General features: G+C 38.4%; 1 protein-coding gene across 1 annotated transcript in view; it reads left to right on the top strand.

Moving 5' to 3' along the window:
* RYR3 (ryanodine receptor 3) overlaps window positions 1-19,110 on the top strand; it is a 326,090-nt gene that overhangs the window by 295,126 nt on the left and 11,854 nt on the right. The window contains exons 92-99 of the mRNA XM_060760068.2: window positions 343-514; window positions 802-888; window positions 2,682-2,879; window positions 3,570-3,700; window positions 6,076-6,118; window positions 9,768-9,895; window positions 10,374-10,434; window positions 14,558-14,704. Coding sequence (XP_060616051.2) covers window positions 343-514; window positions 802-888; window positions 2,682-2,879; window positions 3,570-3,700; window positions 6,076-6,118; window positions 9,768-9,895; window positions 10,374-10,434; window positions 14,558-14,704 — 967 coding nt within the window. The remainder of the gene's footprint in view (window positions 1-342; window positions 515-801; window positions 889-2,681; window positions 2,880-3,569; window positions 3,701-6,075; window positions 6,119-9,767; window positions 9,896-10,373; window positions 10,435-14,557; window positions 14,705-19,110) is intronic.

The raw sequence follows: 19,110 nt of genomic DNA, 5'->3' as shown, positions 1-19,110 counted from the left end.
GGCTGATTCGTACAAGGGGATGCAGTCAGCTAAATATCCTGGGTGTGAACTGTCTAGGGCTTTAAAGGTCATAATCAACACTTTGAATTGCGCTCAGAGACAGACTGGCAGCCAGTGGAACTGTTGCAACAGGGGTGTTGTCTGCTCCCTATAGCCAGCTCCAGTTAACAACCTGGCTGCAGCTTTTTGGACAAGCTGAAGTTTCTAGGCACTCTTCAGAGGCAGCTCCATGTATTCCTATGCCTCTTCAACCTTTAATTGTCAGGATTAAGTTGTCTTTACTCTCATATTCGTAGGCAACTTTGAAGCTTTATTCCCTTCAATGATATCTCATTCTTGTAGCATTGAGAATGGTGAGAAACAAGATAAAATAAAGGATGATGTCTACTCTGAAAATTTGGAAGTTGAAGAATCCAAGAAAAGAAAACGAAGGCGTGGGCAAAGAATAGAGAAACCTGATGCAGTTATGGCTAATTTTTTTAAAGTGCTGGAAGTGTATCAGACAAAAATGTTGGTAAGTTAACCCTTTTTCTCATGTCATAACAACATCAAGTAACAGTTTTTTCACATCTTGAAATATCATCTCCTAGGACTTTGGTGAACAGAGGCAGCAATTATAATAGAAAGAAATAACATAAACAAAACACTTAAAGGAAAGAAATCTAAACTAAAGGAAAGAGAAACTGGTGCTTGTTGTTGTGTCTGAAAATAGAAGCTTTGCAATATTTGGATTGCCTTTGTTTATCTACCTGTTTTGTCTTGTATTCGTTTAAAAAGTAACAACATACTTTGCATTTACAGCACTGTTTGGCCAGAAATTTCTACAATTTGCGATTTCTTGCACTTTTTGTTGCATTTGCCATCAACTTTATTCTCCTGTTCTACAAGGTAAAGGAACTGTTTGTATTCTGTGCATAATACTGTGGTTTTCAAAGTGGCATTTCTTATACTTTCCTGTTGAGCCAAGAACCTCCAGCTCTGGTGGCATTGCTATGCAGACAATGGGGGGAGGTGGCAGCAGCTGTGAAACAAAAGGAAGCTGACAGCAATGATGGGAATAGGAAAACCATGGGAGGAGGGAGAGACTGGTTCCAAGGGTTATTTTCTAAGCCACCCCTCCTATAGTTTGAAGGCACCAAAACTAGACATTCATGAGATCGGTTGCTTGGAACCAGTGGCTTCTCCCTTACATTAACCATGTTACTGCTTCCTTACTTGCCCAAAAGTGGACACTGTTTAAACCGCCTGCAGAATGATGGACAGTTGAGTACATCACCTCCCTGGTCCTAGATAACAATTAAACAGCAGCAGTTAATTAAAATCAGTGTTACTGTTGTAAAAATTGGACTTATCCCTGAATCAGATTCCACTCTAGAAAAAGAAGAGTGCCTTCAATTTATTGAGGGAAATAGAATTCCTCAGAAACATCTGCCTGACAGAGGAGAACTTTCTGATTACCATTCCAGCACAATGCATGTTTTTTCTGGTGTGTCCTTCAACTTGAATCTTTGAAATAATTTTCACATTTTAGTGAATCTCTGCATAAAAAATTCCTGTATCTTGAGCTAATTTTTTCCACTCATGATCTCTCACAGAGAGATTGTTGAACCCTAGGGCTCCAGGGAAACCTGATTCAGAATTCATGGGCTAGGATGTGATTCTGGAGCCTGCAAAGGAAGGAGGGATTAGATAAAGTTCTCACATCACCTCCTTTAGACCACCACAAATAGAACTCTGATGAACACAAGTGTGGGTCAAACCATTAAGCTTTTTATTTAGTTATGTTTCGCAAAGATGAAAAATGTGTATTTAATTTTAACAAATTACAGAAATAGAATGATTTTATACATACTTCAACTGTTAGAATAACATTAACTATATACATTTAGAGTGCATCTTTAAAACAACATGATAAGTAGATAAGTATTATTGCCACTGTAATACACATGAGCCAGTTGTGGGTATCTTATCTAATGCTAACAAATGAGATGACAGCAAAGCTGAGATTTCAGCTAGGGAATCATTTGTTCGCAGTTCAGTCTATTAACTACCATGGAACATTACTACACGATTACAATGCTCAATTTTCCACATCTGCAAATAGAATTACATCATCAAGTCAAGTGAATCTAGATTCCATCCCCTTGATAAATTATACCCCAGTGCTAACCTCATTAGCCCGAACCAACAACATTTATACAAATCTTTTTATTTACGTGTCCGTAGTTGAATGAAGAAATTGATGTACAAAGGCAGCTGTCTTTCCCACCACATTAATATGCTACATAGAGAGTTGGGAGATCCTACTGAATGGAGTGAACCATGAAAGTCAAAATACGCTTTCTTCAACAATGCAAAGCCCTTTTGTATCCGAACTATCATATCCCCTATGGGCCTGAAAAGCATTATCCAGAAGTGTAAGGCTATTTGAAAATCTGACAAATATGCTAAAAGAACAGGTGGCTGCAGTATGAATTCCTTCTTCATTTCAGCTTTCCAAGATAATAAATCCTTTATAACCTTAGCATCATTTGAAATGTCATCTAAATACTTACAAATTAGATTATTTTATATCTTCCCTTTTAAAACAAATTCTGTAGACAACAGTGGACAAATTTTGTTTCCATGGAGTTAATTTACCACTTTCATTTGTATGTATTTGCATATTAAAATTAAATCAGGTGACAGAGGAGCCATTTGAAGAGATGGAAGAAGATTCTGATCTATGGCATGCTTTAGATGAGGATGAAGATGAAGATGGAGTGGTGTTCTATGTCTTACAAGAGAGCACAGGATATATGGCTCCAACACTGAGAGCTCTAGCTGTTATTCACACCATCATCTCTTTTGTATGTGTTATTGGATATTATTGCTTAAAGGTTAGTAAATCCATTTTCACTCTAAATTAAAAATCTTTAAAAATCATTAAAAATCTTCCTGGAATCTCTTTTCTTGTGATCAGTGTAGATGAGCCCTAAGGGACTAACACAAGAACAAGGAATGATATGGCCTTTGGCTAGCTGTTCTATTATCTCTTTGATACTCAACTTATTGCTGCAAGTCTCCCATGTATTGAGTTGCAGAGACCACAACCAATGAAAGCACTTAACTGCCATGGTTCTTCAAGTGGTCTCTACTTTGTCAATTCCTTACATTGAATATTCTGCCTTAATATTCCACTGCTGTGATGAACTTGAATGTGGGGAAAGACTAGGAGCCATATTTGAGGCACGTGCAGTGTTGAGGGGCAGGGATCTCACTAAAATCTTTGCTCAACTCTGGATGTTTCTAAACCAGGCTTACAGAATACTGATGTGTAGGCGTTTAGAAATGATAGCAGGAAGAAGCAAAATACGTTCATTGCCCTTATTTGTTCAGCATTGCTTCAAAAGAAAAAAAAAACCAAATATACAAGCCATCATCCTATAATTTTCAGAATGCCTGTTTAAGTTCTTAAAACCAAATTGTTTCTACATGTGAAGTTTACTATGTTTTCAATTTGAAGTTATTTAGCTTTATTTTGCATTGCCAAAATAATAATAATAAAAAACCTTTGTCTCTTATGAAAGGTTCCCCTTGTTGTTTTCAAACGTGAGAAGGACATTGCAAGAAAACTAGAATTTGATGGTTTGTACATTACTGAACAGCCCTCTGAAGATGATATTAAAGGGCAATGGGACCGGCTAGTCATAAACACTCCGTAAGACATATTGTATTTAAACATCCACTCATTTTACCTTGATGTTCTATCTGATGTTATTGTATGTTGGTTAGTTTCTCCCTCATAAATGCATCTTATCGCTTAATATTTCTTTAAAGAAGGGTCCTTTAAAATTCAGATGAAAACCTGCTGTTTATTCACTGCTCCACAGGCATGGAAATTTGCCAGCTGCATTGCTCTTGTCTCTCTCAACTCTTCTCCCATCTCCCATTTTTAACATACAGCTTAACAAAATAACAGTTAGTTACTTCTTGGGAGGAGAGCAATGTCCAGTCTCGATAAAATAGTGAAGAGTAGAGACATCAGACTGGCAACAAAGATCCGCCTAGTCAAAGCCATGGTATTCCCTGTAGTCACCTACGGATGTGAGAGCTGGACCTTAGGGAAGGCTGAGCGAAGGAAGATCGATGCTTTTGAGCTGTGGTGTTGGAGGAAAGTTCTGAGAGTGCCTTGGACTGCGAGAAGATCCAACCAGTCCATCCTCCAGGAAATAAAGCCCGACTGCTCACTGGAGGGAAAGATACTAGAGACAAAGTTGAAGTACTTTGGCCACATCATGAGGAGACAGGAAAGCCTAGAGAAGACAATTATGTTGGGGAAAGTGGAAGGCAAAAGGAAGAGGGGCCGACCAAGGGCAAGATGGATGGATGGCATCCTTGAAGTGACTGGACTGACCTTGAGGGAGCTGGGGGTGGTAACGGCCGACAGGGAGCTCTGGCGTGGGCTGGTCCATGAGGTCACGAAGAGTCGGAGACGACTGAACGAATGAACAACAACAACAGTAAACATATAAATGACTGCCTTCAGCTTTGCAAGTAGCTAGGAACAAGTGCAACCCATCACAAAATGTTGCTGCATCTCTTCTGCCCACCTCCTGAAAAGGACTCCATCAGCTGCCAGTTCCTTTCCTCCTTTGCATTCTTATTTTCCAAATGATACTCAACATAGCCTTCTTTCTGGTAGCCACCATAGATGCTCAGCCTTCATTGGGTGGTTTTAAACCATTTTTTTGTCCTGGGTTTTAAAAACATAGACCCCCTTTCTCAGTGGCCTTGCTTCAACCCCAGTTGTGTAAGAAGAGTTATTAATAGAGTGCTGCTAATATTAGGTCCCTTCTGATCTTGGAAGCCAATCAGGTTCAGCTCTGGTTATCAGTTGGATAGGAGACCACCAATGAATACCCAGTGTTATAGGCTGTATTTCGGAGGAAGGAATTGGGAAAATCATCTCTGAATATTCCTTTTCTATGAAAACCCTATAAAATGCATGGGGTTGTGATAAGTCAACAGGTGACTTGAAGACACACAGAAACACATTGAAAGTCCAAACAGAATTGAAATGGTAATGGAGCTGTTGTAGATTGGAATCCTATAGGTATACAATGCTAGTAGTTGCACTTTTCCAGGATTGCACAGTGGTAATGTATGAAGGCAGATAAAACCTGTTAGCCCTGAACATCCTTCCATTCCAATGTCATACTTCCTTCACAGGAAATAAGTGTGCCATAGGCCCTTTCCTTTCTAACACCTGCATCTATGCAACTATAGTGCACAAGAGTTCTAACTGAAGTTGTAAAACAAGGTAAAGTATCCTTTGATAGTGGCAGAAGTGAAATCTCAGCAAGTTTCATAAAATCAGTCATTTAAAATGTAATCTATATGTTATATAAAGGATGGATTTTATTTTTCCTCATAAACCTCAAGATCTGTTAAAAATGTAAAATAGTGTGCTACTAAAGATAATTAACTTTAATTCCCCATTACATTATGAAATTATGGGTTTGAAAACAATGCCTATTATATAAGGGATCCGTTCCTGGACCATTAATGTAATACCATGTTGCATAATCTGATACCTGTTTTTCTTCCCTGGAATGAATGGTATCTTGGGCTCCCAGCTGAATCTTACCATGGAATCTCTTTGGAGCACCTATAAATGCCTAGAGAAATGTTCTTTTAAGGCCTACAGCAGAATTCCAGTAGAGTTGACCCATAGAATCAAGTTAGAGGCCTAGAGAGAACATTTTCTAGCTGATGCAAAGCAATTATATGGTATTACATGTGAATTTAAAAAGCATTTGAATGAGCTTAATAATAATAAGGCCTACTATAGTATCACTTACCACATGGTAATTCATAAAACGGACAGCCACTAAAGAAAAACAGCTACCCATTCCTATGTGTGAATTGTCATTTCCTCAGAGCCAAAGACATCTATCTACTTATATGAAAGAAAGCTCAAATACTAGTTGTATTTGTTTAATGCGAACTATAATAACAAAATACTAGTAATAAAAGTACATCTTATGCATTTTGCCTAATTAATTTTAGATTTTTACTTGTATATCTGTGCAGGTCTTTTCCAAATAATTATTGGGACAAATTTGTAAAACGAAAGGTAGGTTGCTTATTTTAAAAAATACTCTCACAAGTAATATTTCCTAGTCAATTTAAATTGGGAATTTTAAATTTACATTCTATTTGTATTCATATTTGAATATATATATATATATATATATATATATATATATACATACACATATATGTGTGTGTTTGTGTGTTCTACATTTTGTTTGTTTTTTAATATATGTGTTCATATTGCCTTTTACTCCTTGTATTATGTATTTTAATATATGTATTTTGTGATGGTGTGTCTAATAGTATGCATTTTATAGTATGATTTCATGATGATGTCTTAAATGTGTTGTGCCCCACCACAAGCCATGAGGAGAGGAGGGTAACAAATGCATTTATTATTATTATTATTATTACTATTAATTTATAAATAGGTAGATATAGGAGGCTTGCAGCATTTTGAAAGGAACAAGCATAAATTGAAATTAGAAGACCTGCAGTTTAGCAGAGAATGTCGCAATAATTCTCAAAATCAGAGAGATAAAGAAAGGGTGCTCACCAATGTTTCCACTACATCCTGGAAAGAAATGACTCTTCGAGTGCTCAAGGTTCGATCCTGGACCCAGTGCTGTTCAACATTTTTATTAATGACTTGGATGATGGTTTAGAGGGGATGGTGATCAAGTTTTTTTCTGCCTAAGTGCAGATGACACCAAATTAGGAGGGATAGCTAATACTCCAGAGGACAGAATCAGAATTCAAAATGACCTCAACAGATTAGAGAGCTGGGCTAAAACTAACAAAATGAATTTCAGCAAGGACAAATGTAAGATACTACACTTAGGCAGAAAAAAAGAAATGCAGAAATACAGAATGGGTGATGCCTGGCTTGACAACAGTCCATGTACAAAAGATATTGGAGTCTTTGTGGACAACAAGTTGAACATGAGCCAACAATATGATGCAGCAGCTAAAAAAACCCAAGGGATTTTGGGCTGCATCAAAAGGAGTAAAGTGTCTAGATCGAGGGAAGTCTTGTATTCTGCTTTGATTAGACCTCACCTGGAAAACTTTGTCCAGTTCTGGAAACCACAGTTTAAAAGAGATATCAACAAGCTGGAAGGTGTCCAGAGGAGAGCAACTAAAAGGCTCAATGTGTTCAAATTACAGGAAAGGAGATTCCACCTGAACATTAGGAAGAACTTCCTGACCATACGAGCTGTTTAACAGTGGAAGCCTCTATCTCGGAGTGTGGTGGAAGCTCCTTCCTTGGAAACTTGAAAACAGAGGCTGGATGACCATTTGTCAGGGACACTTGGATTGTGCTTTCCTGCATGTCAGGGGGTTGGACTAGATGACCCATGTGGCCTCTTCCAACGCCTGCTTCATGGTCTCTGCCTCACATAAATATGTTGTATGGTGTACTTAATATAAATATTTTACTTTCTTTATGGATTAGTTGTAAATTGATCTTTCAAATTAATTTACAACATATTTATAAATGTTTTATCTATTTTCTGACTGATTGTTTGTGTATTCTTAATCCTATGAGTCAGTCTTACATTTGCCCATTTTGCCCATGCAGCCAGCCAAGCCTGGTTTCTGTACTCTCCAACCAACCTTCTTGAAGCCCTTTGCACTGCTGCTTATTTTAATTGTCCCTTAAAGGGAAAATACTGTCATCTGCAAGAGCACTGTTGCTACCTAAATCTGCAGATGTGATTGATAAGTATGCCCTGACCGCTGCCACACACTATTCCCACCACCACCAAAAAACCCCCAAAGCTTTCAGTGTTCCACTTATAGTCAAGAGGGCACTATGCTTGGCAGCAGCATGCCTCCTCTTCTTCTGTCTTCATATCACTTCTTATCCCATTAAAAGACTGTGACTGATTTGTAGCCACTGATTTACTTCTCAGTCCTATTCTCTGCCTCTTGGAAAAGCTCAGACTAGGAGCTTTCACTTTGCCCAATCATGATTAATACTGTGGAAGATTGGATAGAATAAAGCTGCTACTGATGCAGCTGTTCTATTTGGGTAGTGCAGTGATTCCCAACATTTTTCGTATCGCAATCCCATTTAATAAGGCAAAGTGAGCCACAAAACTGATCCATTAAAATTGTCTTTTTAATAGGGTAAATGAAAACACATCATAAGTTTTTTTAGTATAATATAATTCAAAATAATGTTAACGTACGACATGTTTAATGTGATGATTGACATTGGAATTCATTAACAAGCTTGAAAAATTCACTGTTGAGTTTTTGTTAATGCCAACTTCATGTCATTCTCAGCATTTAATCTGTTTCTTATTTGGAGAAAATCCACTTTCACAGATATGTAGAAACGAAGGGGAGTAAAACTCAAAATGCAAACTCAAAACTTAAAATGCAAACATAATGACATTTGGGTGACATGATTTTTTTTCCTCTTTTAAAAATTTTCATAGCTCACCACTGTCTGGTGACTCCAAAGAAAACCCTTCATTACCCCATTTGGGGTTGCAACCCATGAATTGGGACCCACTGGGTTAGTGTGTCGAATTGATAATAGTAACAACAACAACAACAACAACAACTCAGGGCAGCTTATATGTGGGACCAAGCCCAGAGCGAACAACAAAGTTTACAAATTAAAAACACAGTTAAAAACACAATAACATGTCACAATCTAATAAAACAATAAAAACAGCAGGGTATAAAAACATAATTAAAATGGATCAAAAGCATGGCCATAACCACTGGCTCAAATTATTTTCATTGCCCTCACTTTGCCATGAAGATTTTATCCGTCCGATTGTACATTATGATTATAATTATTTTTAAACCATGTAAACATTAGGAAGAACTTCCTGACAGTAAGAGCTGTTCAGCAGTAGAATATTCTGCCTGGGGGTTTCTCCTTCTCAGGATTTCTTAAGCAGAGGCTGGATAGCCATCTGTCAAGAGTGCTTTGATTATGTGTTCTTGCATGGCAGGAGATTGGACTGGGTGGTCCCTTTGGTATTTTCCAATTCTAGGATTCAGTAATAAACAGTTTCCTAGTTCTGGCAATTGTGATTTTTTTCCAAAAAGACAAATATTACTAAAAAAAAACCCAGCTCTGGAATAATGAGGGGAGGAGAGAGGGGGGAAGAATCCCACCCCAGGGATCACTTCAGTGCCAGTGTGCTGGTGCAGAAGAGAATGGACCCATTGCACAAGGCTGGTGATGAGAATAATGGAGGATTGACAACTGTTTGCAGGATGCCAGGTTGCCTCCCTCATGTGATAAAGTCCAAACGTATTGACCTGCACATTGTCTCGTTGAAATGATTCCATATAAATTACACTGGAAACAGTCAGCTTTGACCTACTTAATGCATAAGGAGAAAAGGGCAAACTATTTTGGCTGCTTTAGTGGGTTATTTTTCTTTCTTTCTATAATATATGCAGGTCTTATTAGCTGCCTTTGCCTTCTCAGGGTACACATCCCCCTAAAAGAAAGGGAAATGTCATTTTAAATTACTTTAAATTATAGAGATGCTTTCAGATAATGACTTTTTTATGCTTCTTTGGTTTTTGAATGCTTTTTTCCGCTCCTGTCTGAGCTGTCATTGTTTTAGGAGTATCAACCCTGGAATGTTAAGATTGTTAAAACTCTGAAATATACTGGCTAAATTAACGTTGATTATATATCATTTACTCTGAAGGTAATCAACAAGTATGGTGATTTATATGGAGCAGAACGCATTGCAGAACTTTTGGGTCTGGATAAAAATGCTTTGGATTTCAGTCCTGTAGAGCATACTGAACTAGAGGAAGCATCTCTTATTTCATGGTATGGTTTGTTATTTCACGTAAATAGACTACAATCACAGTAGATTGGAGACAAAATGGGAGATTTTTAAAAATAATTCATTCACTAAATTTCAATTGTTTCAACCTTTCCCTGGGTTGATTTCTTTTAGAAATGGTAGACATGTAGATATTTTGATATTCCCTTAAGTCTATTGATGCCTTTCTTCTGTGTAAGGGTGGTCCTGTTTTGCTACACAAGAACCAGTCACTCAAAAGCAATGAGGATGCCGTTAGTATAGATGGTGATATTAGCCAGCCATGTAACATGATTATTCATTTGGATTCCATCTTAAAAACTCCAATATTTATAGATTGTGCTCTAATATACCTCCACAGAATATTTAAACAAGAGAGAGGGGGGAAATGAGAAAAAAAAATATAAATATGAAGGAAGATGTTGTGCTATATGTAATGAATTGGACCCCGGGTTGATTTCAAATTATTTTGTATCTTGTTAGGTTAAGTTCTGTTGATGCCAAGTATCGTATCTGGAAACTTGGTGTAGTTTTCACTGATAATGTAAGTATATTACGTGAAAAAATCCTCTTCTTTGTTATTTGTACATCGGGGTAAATTTTCTTTACATCAGGGTCCTGGGAAATAGAGAACAGTCCTTGCATTCTCAAAGAATGTATACGTTTTAAAAGCTGCTTCTAATTCCTAGGTCCTTTCCACCAGTTTAGCACTGGGAGCCCCCCTCCCCCCCCATCCCTTAAATTTTTTTTTGATATATATATATTTGGAATAATAATATTATAATAAATCTTTATTTGTACCCCGCCACCATCTCCCTAGAGCAGTGGTTCTCAACCTGGGGTTCCCAGATGTTTGTTTTTTTTTTTGGCCTACAACTCCCAGAAATCCCAGCCAATTTACCTGCTGTTAGGATTTCTGGGAGTTGAAGGCCAAAAACATCTGAGGACCTCAGGTTGAGAACCACTGCCCTAGAGGGACTTGTGGTGGCTCACAGAAGCACTCCCATGTGTTGCATATAAACAACAGTACATAAGTAGTATACACAATGAGATAAATATTAAAAATGCACATTAAACCCCAACTGATAAGGTTATAAAAATTGTAAAAGATTATTATTGTTATTATTATTGTTATTATTATTATTATTATTATTATTATACATTTATACCCCACCCTTCTCACCCCAGTGGGGGACTCGAGGTGGCTTACAATCCATGGCATACAATGTCGCATTACACATATAATAATAAACATAACATATCAATTTAAACAATTAACATATCAATTTAAACATACAATAATAAACATGAGATAATAATTCCAATAGAAATACATTAACAAGCTTAGAAGTAATTCAAATAGAAATACAATAAAAAAATTAAAAGTAAACATACAATAATTCAAATATAAATACAGAAAAGTGTTTAAAAGTAAACATTGAATCCCAACCAAAGTGGGCTGATGGAAAAAGTGGTCTGAAGCAACAGGAAAGGCAGGGGAACCCCAAAAACGAGCGCCCGCACAGGTGTTCCAATGTCCAAATGTCCAAATGATGGGCAGCGTGGCTATGGAGGCACCTGGTGCAGGTATTCCAGCAGCCGGACAATGGGTGGTGTGGCCATTAAAGTAGCAGCGCGGTGAGGTTGCGGGGGCCATGTTCTCTCCCTGCTGCGTCAGCTGGCTAGAATGAGGGTGTGGCTGCAGGTCTCCTCGTGGGTAAGTCCAGGGCTGAGCAGGCAGCAAAGCTGGATGGCAATACTCAGGCCACAGGGTTCCTCTTGCAGCAGAGCCCAACAAATTTCCTAAAACGCACCATGTTTCCAGAACCTGTGAATAAAGCTGGCTAACTGCCATGCAGAGTGATGCAATTGGTGAATCCTCGATCTGATCATAGATCACACAGGGTCAAAGGCCTGTCTGAACAGTCATGTTTTTAAATTTGCCCGAAAGGCTTGAAGAGTGCAGGCTAATCTCATTTCTTTAAGGGAGGGTGTTCCAGAGCTGGGGAGCCACCACTGAGAAGACTCTCTCTCTCATCCCCACCAACCATACTTGAGAGGGTGGTGGGACCGAGAGAAGAGCCTCCCTAACAGATCTCAATGCCTGCCCCGGTTCATAGAAGGAGATGCAGTCTCAAAGATAGGTTGGACCGGAAGCATATAACAAAATGAACAGATTGAATACACTTTGGGGAGGAAAAAAATATAAAAACAAAACTCCAAATAAATTAACAACTAAAATTCAACTCAATTACAAATTGGGAACCCTTGTAGACTGGGAAATTATAGGATTCTACAAGCAATCATTTCATATTTAATATTATAAACCCATTTCAAGACAGTGGAAGAGCATGAGTCTTAGATTTGCTCCTTAATCTGTTGTATGTTTAGACATGAAGTCTGTGCTACATGTAAATTTCATTTGTGTAAGAAATGATGGCTGGACTCCAGAACTCTCCTTCAGTTCTGGAGAGTACTGACATGTGGAGCAGGACAAATTACAGGACAAATTACAGAATGATTTTATCCATGGCCTTAGTTTAGAAGTTTTCTGCACTGGAGTTAAGAAATATGTTGATTCATAGCCATAATTATGAGAATAATAACAAACAACTTTTCTGCATGCATATTAAATAAGAGACTTGCTACACTGACTTCCTTGCTGGGTGTGTTGGATCATTTCACAAGAAATTAAAACAATTAAAAATGCCAGGAAATCAGAAGACGCTTACTTCTTGGGAGGAGAGCAATGTCCAATCTTAATAAAATAGTAAAGAGTAGAGACATCACACTGGCCTAGTCAAAGCCATGGTATTCCCTGTAGTAACCTACGGATGTGAGAGCTGGACCTTAGGGAAGGCTGAGCGAAGAAAGATAGATGCTTTTGAGCTGTGGTGTTGGAGGAAAGTTCTGAGAGTGCCTTGGACTGCGAGAAGATCCAACCAGTCCATCCTCCAGGAAATAAAGCCCGACTGCTCACTGGAGGGAAGGATACAAGAGACAAAGTTGAAGTACTTTGGCCACATCATGAGGAGACAGCAAAGCCTAGAGAAGACAATTATGCTGGGGAAGGTGGAAGGTAAAAGGAAGAGGGGCTGACTAAGGGCAAGATGGATGGATGGCATCCTTGAAGTGACTGGACTGACCTTGAAGGAACTGGGGGTGGTGACGGCCGACAGGGAGCTCTGGCGTGGGATGGTCCATGAGGTCACGAAGAGTCAGAGACGATTGAACGAATGAACAACTACAACAAAAATGCAATCCTAAACATGTCTTACTAAAATAAGTATTTAGAGGCAAAAAGACCAAGATGGAGAAAGTATGTTTCTATAAAATAGGACAGGGAAAAGAATAGCATTGCTCCATTATGTGACTTGCAGGCAGTCCTAAGAGCTGAAAATTAGCCTCTGAACTTAGTTGCCTCTGTAGACAGTTCAGAAGAGGGAACTATAACAGAAATCAAGGAAGCATAGCACTTCAGCAAGAGATCTGTGAGGAACCTGAATACAAGAGAATTGGAAAATCAAAGGTCACAGAAGAAAGGTAGATAAGATAGGAAGAGAGATGGCGTTTTACTGCTGTGATAACAGGAACAAAGAAGTGGGGACTGAAATGCAACTGGAAAATATTAAAGGGAGGTGAAGAGGGTGGTACCGTAGTATGAGCAAAGTTAGTGGTAAATTACTTTGCCAAATAATTTTCGATAGAGGGGTCAGAATTGAGCTGTGAAAGGCGCCAGAGAGAAGTCTACTAATAGTCAAGGTTGGAAAATGACATGAATAGAAACCAGCTTTGTTGAAGGAGTCAAAAGCAATAGGCAGATTGGTTAGACTTGGGGGGTGGGGGGCAAAGTGATTATTAAGTGCATGGTAACTTTCAGCTATGAACTTATAATATTGTTTCATTTTACCTGACCCTAAAGTTTCAACTAGAGGTATCAGCTAGTTACATTGAATTATGGTGAGGAAAGACGGGGACAAATAAAAATGGTAGTGTGAAAGTGCTGCTGCTGCTGCTGATAATGATAATGATGATAATGATAGTCACCACAATCTAGTAGCAGTTAAACACACATGTAAGCTGAATAATACCACAAATATATTTTTAAAAGATGGGGATCCAGGGGCCTATTTCTATATATCGAAAAGTCTCTTTGTGTGTGACTTTTTCTGATTTATCACAAGATCCTTTCCTGAGAAACAAGAATGGAACTTCAGGAATATGCTTTTTGTTTGCACATAATGTTGCATAATCTCTTGCGAATCTCAAATTGTGCACCAGCATGAGATGATGCGCAATCTCTTGTATAACCACATGCTGTATATTTTTTTACCATGCATGTAAGTGTTCATGGAACAGTGCCATAGTTTCTCTTCTGCTATTGTATCCCTGGACCCAAACCACTAACGATATTAACATTAAGATTGTGTTGAATGCCGACACTCCCTAGGTTTGCAAACTTCAAAAAAAAAAAAACCTATTGTACAATTAATCTGTTTATAGACAGTTAGATAGAATAGGTATATCTTTGCATACAACACCTAAGTACAGCACCTGAGTAGTGAGCAGGTCATAAATAAAATCTAATCATAATTAAAAGCACTGTATAATACTTGCAAAATCAGAATACTAGACATGGCTCTCTCACATTTAAATGTTTTCTTCAGTCCTTCTTGTACTTAGCATGGTACACAACTATGTCTATCCTTGGTCACTACAACAACTTCTTCTTTGCTGCTCACTTGCTTGATATTGCTATGGGCTTTAAGACATTACGTACCATCCTGTCTTCTGTAACCCACAATGGTAAACAGGTGAGTAATGGATAATGCATTTAATCTGAACTCCTTTTGAAAAAAAAAAGACTGTTAATGAGCAGAGCATACAACATGTCTGAACAACAGTAATATTGTCTTGTCGAAGGCTTTCATGGCCAGAATCACTGGATTGGTGTGAGTTTTCCGGGCTGTATGGCCATGTTCCAGAGGCATTCTGTCCTGATGCAGCTTTAAAGCCTCGCTGGTTGCTGCCTTTGTTGGATCTTTGAAACTGCAAGGCCATTAAATGCTAATCAAGGCAGCTAATTGCAACATTCACGCTTGCCTCTAGCAGACAAAGAGTTCTTTCTCCCACCCGGGACATTACACAAATATATAAACCTCACTTGCCTAGTTTCCAACAGACCCCTTAACCTCTGAGGATGCTTGCCATAGATGTGGGCGAAACATCAGGAGGCAATGCCTCTGGAACATGAACTTACAGCCCTGAAAACTCACACCAGTAATATTGTCTTCAAATGTCTTCAAATATATGAAAAGCAAAAAAACACAGGACTGTGGTTTTAATTATAAATGACTAGTATAGCCCCAAAAGAATTGTTATGTTAGATTATAGAAATGTTATTTTAGGAACCTCTGTTTATGTTATGTTTGTGAATTTAGTGTATATAAATCACAGAAAAAAATATTAACAAGAAAACAAATTCCAACCATTTCCTATAAAACTAGCAACTTTCTCTGCACAATATGTAAATTTACTCACTGTTTAAAACTTGCAGTATTCCATGTATTTTTAAAATTGTTCCTGATCAGTATATAGTCATAATTCAGAAAGATAAGTGTTAATTAACCTCTGTTTGATGGGGATGCAAATTCAAATGTGTATCCTATTAAAATGCAGTGCAGACATTTGCTATCCATGGGAATGCACATTTAATTAGATCTATAGCTCTGTTGTGGTCTCGATGATTCAGACATATAGATTTTTTTGTGCAGAGCTGCCTTGGAACCTTTTGTGAACCCAGCAAAGGTTTTGAGTAGAGGAGGCCCTTCCTTCCCCACTGTGCACACCTGAGCTGTGGCGATCATTATCTTTTCAGTGTCTTCCACTGTGGCTTCAGAAACTTTACCAGCTGACACCACTGATTGTATGCTGTTGTTGAGAAACGTTCCCTTCTCAGATTTATTTTAATTCATATTATTTTCTTCCTTTCCGTATTTGCAATTATTTCCTCCCGTGTGTCTTAGTGTAGTTTTTCTATGCCTTGTGCCCTATGACTTCAAATGGAGTCTTCAAGAAGAGAATCACTCTTGGGTAAACTGGTAAAAGCTGATTACCTGATGGGCATTCTTCTTTCATGTTGTGCTTTTGTGAGTCACATATTGCTGGAATATAACACAATCCAAAGTCTTTATTAAAAAGAAGAAAGAAACCATTAGGAACAAGCAGTAAATTATTTATACTCTGCAACCAAAATCACCAGTTGTATCTTACTTCAGCTTTATTCTGCTCAAGTCCAATTCCCACCATGCCTCAGTTCTCTTCCCCTTGGTCACTGGACTCATCTACACTGACTACTTAGATCGGTGTGTACAGGCAGTCTTCACATTATGAACAATACAGGTTCTGTAGGTTTCTTCTTAAACTGAATTTGTAAGTTGGAACAAGTCCATTTTTAAAGTGTAACTGCAGCCAAGCATGTATTTTTGGCCTTGGATAGCACAGGGGTTAACAGCCCTGTGTATTTTTTTGGCCTTGGATAGCATAGGGGTTAACAGCCCTGTGGGTAACACCCCTGTGGTTTGTTTTGCTGTCTGTTCTCCTGTTCTGAAGATTTCGCCTCACTTTCTGTTCCTGTGAAAATTGAATTTTGGAAAATATGGCTTGCTGTGGAAACAAGGATTGTCAATAAAGCTTCAGTCGAGACCTCTTTTCCCCATGACAACTCTTTCAGGAGTGAATTTCCCTTTCTAGGGGTAGATTTCTCTCACTTCTTGTTGTCTTACCCCCGTTTGTAACTATGAGTCATTTGTAAGTCAGATGTTTGTGACTCGGGACTGCCTGCTTTTGGAACAGCCCCTGAACAGCTATACACTGCATAGGGCTGATTCAACTTAACCCAGGTTATGGCTGCCTTAACAGGACCTTGCCCAGGTTAACCCATCTGGGGGGGGGGGGGGGACGGGACTCAATTCCTGACCCTTTCTACTGATCAGTAAAGTGACAACAAAGATAAGGGATTGTTTCCAGTCTATGGACATTGTTTTGTTTTCAATTTTTGCTGACAGATTTTAGTAAGAATTTGTCTAAATTCTATTATTGTAACTTGAAACAGCTCTATTGATGTGCCAAGTATTCCAGCTGATTTATTTCTCCCAAGTGCTCTGAATGCAATTTCTACCTCTCTTCGGCAGGGGAACATGCTGCCTTATAGTATAATGGTGTCCTCTTCTGGAGGTTTTTAAGCAGAGGCTGGATGGCCATCTGTTAAGGCTACTTGGATTTTGTGTTCCTGTGTGGCAGAGGATTGCCCTGGATGGCCCTTGTGGTCCCTTCCAACTCTGGGATTCTCTGATTCACTTTCTAAAACCATGGATTCGTCTTCAAAACTTTCTTCCTTGAACATGCAATGTATTATCTTGGGTTTAGAGAGACACCACTCTTGGTTTAAATTTTCTTTGAATTCTCAGACCTTGTGGAAGAGGTCATAGTTCTACCTTTATTGTTATCTGTGCATTGGTTATAGTAGTTCTTTGTTTTCGTGCACAAGTTGACTTCAGGGTTTTGACACTGTATCTACCCCTTTTACTTTTGCTTCTTGTCTGCTTTCGATTGCTTGAAGAGTTTCATTTGGTGAGGCCTTTATTTCCTTTTGGTTTTCTCTTTGCATTCTTCTCTTGACTTCAGTCCAGAGTTTGCAGTTCTATGTTAGTATTTTGAAACTTAATATTAGGATATTTGAACTATTAGCTGCTTGTGAGTTGCCATTATTAACTATGAAAACTTAATTGATGTAGTAGGTAAGTGAACTGTGTACTGTCTGGCATGACTGTTTCATTTTTCCATAGACATAAAACGGTTCTAAAACTAAACATTGCAGTCTTGCCTAAGATGGTTTCATCTTTTTATGTATCACAGCATGAGACTGTTTCCTCGTCAGGTCAGGCTTTCCCCTAATCTCTTTTGGCATTAGATCAATTACTGCATTTGGTAAATGAATGCAATATTTTCTAAAATATGGATCATGGGACCCAAAACAGCAGCTTGCTTACCTGTAACTTCAAATAGTTATCTGTGACTTCACATAGCCCTCATACTTCCTGCCTTCATGCTGTACGCCTACATATTTCATCTCCTGACTTCATGTTCCACTGCTGTATCGCCCTTTGAAGGAAGGAGATTGCAGGAGCCATACCTTATCCATGACTATCAAGTGGGATTCCTGCCAAAAAAAATCTTAGCTTTAAGTTTTCAACTAGCAGAAAATGCACTCAATCCATAGAGAGTTTTCTTGGCTAGGTGAAATGCTGATGATTTGGATGAAACCTTCTGTAGTTCCATTGTGAAAGACCAAACTCTATGGAGTTTAAACTTAGAGCCTCTGCCAGGATGGGAGATGAGCAATAAAAATGATCTGCCTCAGCAGGCTGACAGATCTAACGCCTTCTTGATAGCTCTTGGAAATTTCTTGCTGTCTTTTCAGGCCCTCCACAGCCGGTCATAATGAATGAACACTTTGAAAGTTCAGCTGTGAATTTTAAATTCAAACCATTGGTTTTATTCCCAGCAATCAATTCTGTACTATTTTATTTCCTGTTACAAAATCTTTGCAGAGACTTTTGGAGTTTGTATCACAACTTGCTGGTTATTCTCAAGTTCTATATTGAGCTGCCATCCCTCCCTCTCTGGATCCCTGCTGCTGCTGTTTCAAAACAACAGCATTTAATTCCATCACTGGCCAAGTTTATCAATTCTCAATCTTTTATGTTGATGAAGCCAATCAAGATTAATAGATTTCCATAACATTTTTAAAAGCACACCACTTGATGTGTAAGTATTTCCACTGCAATTTCACAGCCCATTTTAGTAGAGGTAGAAGCTGACAAAGGCAGTAGGATTTTCCCCAGAACTTGGCAAGATCACCTCTGGGTATTCCTTGAAAGTCCTATGAAATTCATGGGGTCGCTATGAATTGAATACTGTTCATAATCCTGTTAGTAATTTATGATGTCATGTAGCTGCTTAATAACATTGCAACTGGCTTTTCTAGTCACTGTCAGGTCAGAATTCTTTTCCAACCATACAATGACCAAAAGCTTCCTAGAAGCATCTTGTAAAGGCACAATCACACGCACAAAGCACTTACAGGTTTTAGAAGAGTGATGAAATCAGTGGTAGCACATCCATTTATTTTCCTTTAGCTGCATGGGCTGTGAGGATG

Source organism: Anolis sagrei, chromosome 1 (genome assembly GCF_037176765.1).
Source record: "Anolis sagrei isolate rAnoSag1 chromosome 1, rAnoSag1.mat, whole genome shotgun sequence".
Taxonomy (NCBI): Eukaryota; Metazoa; Chordata; class Lepidosauria; order Squamata; family Dactyloidae; genus Anolis; species Anolis sagrei.
This window is presented reverse-complemented; position numbering and strand designations above follow the sequence as displayed.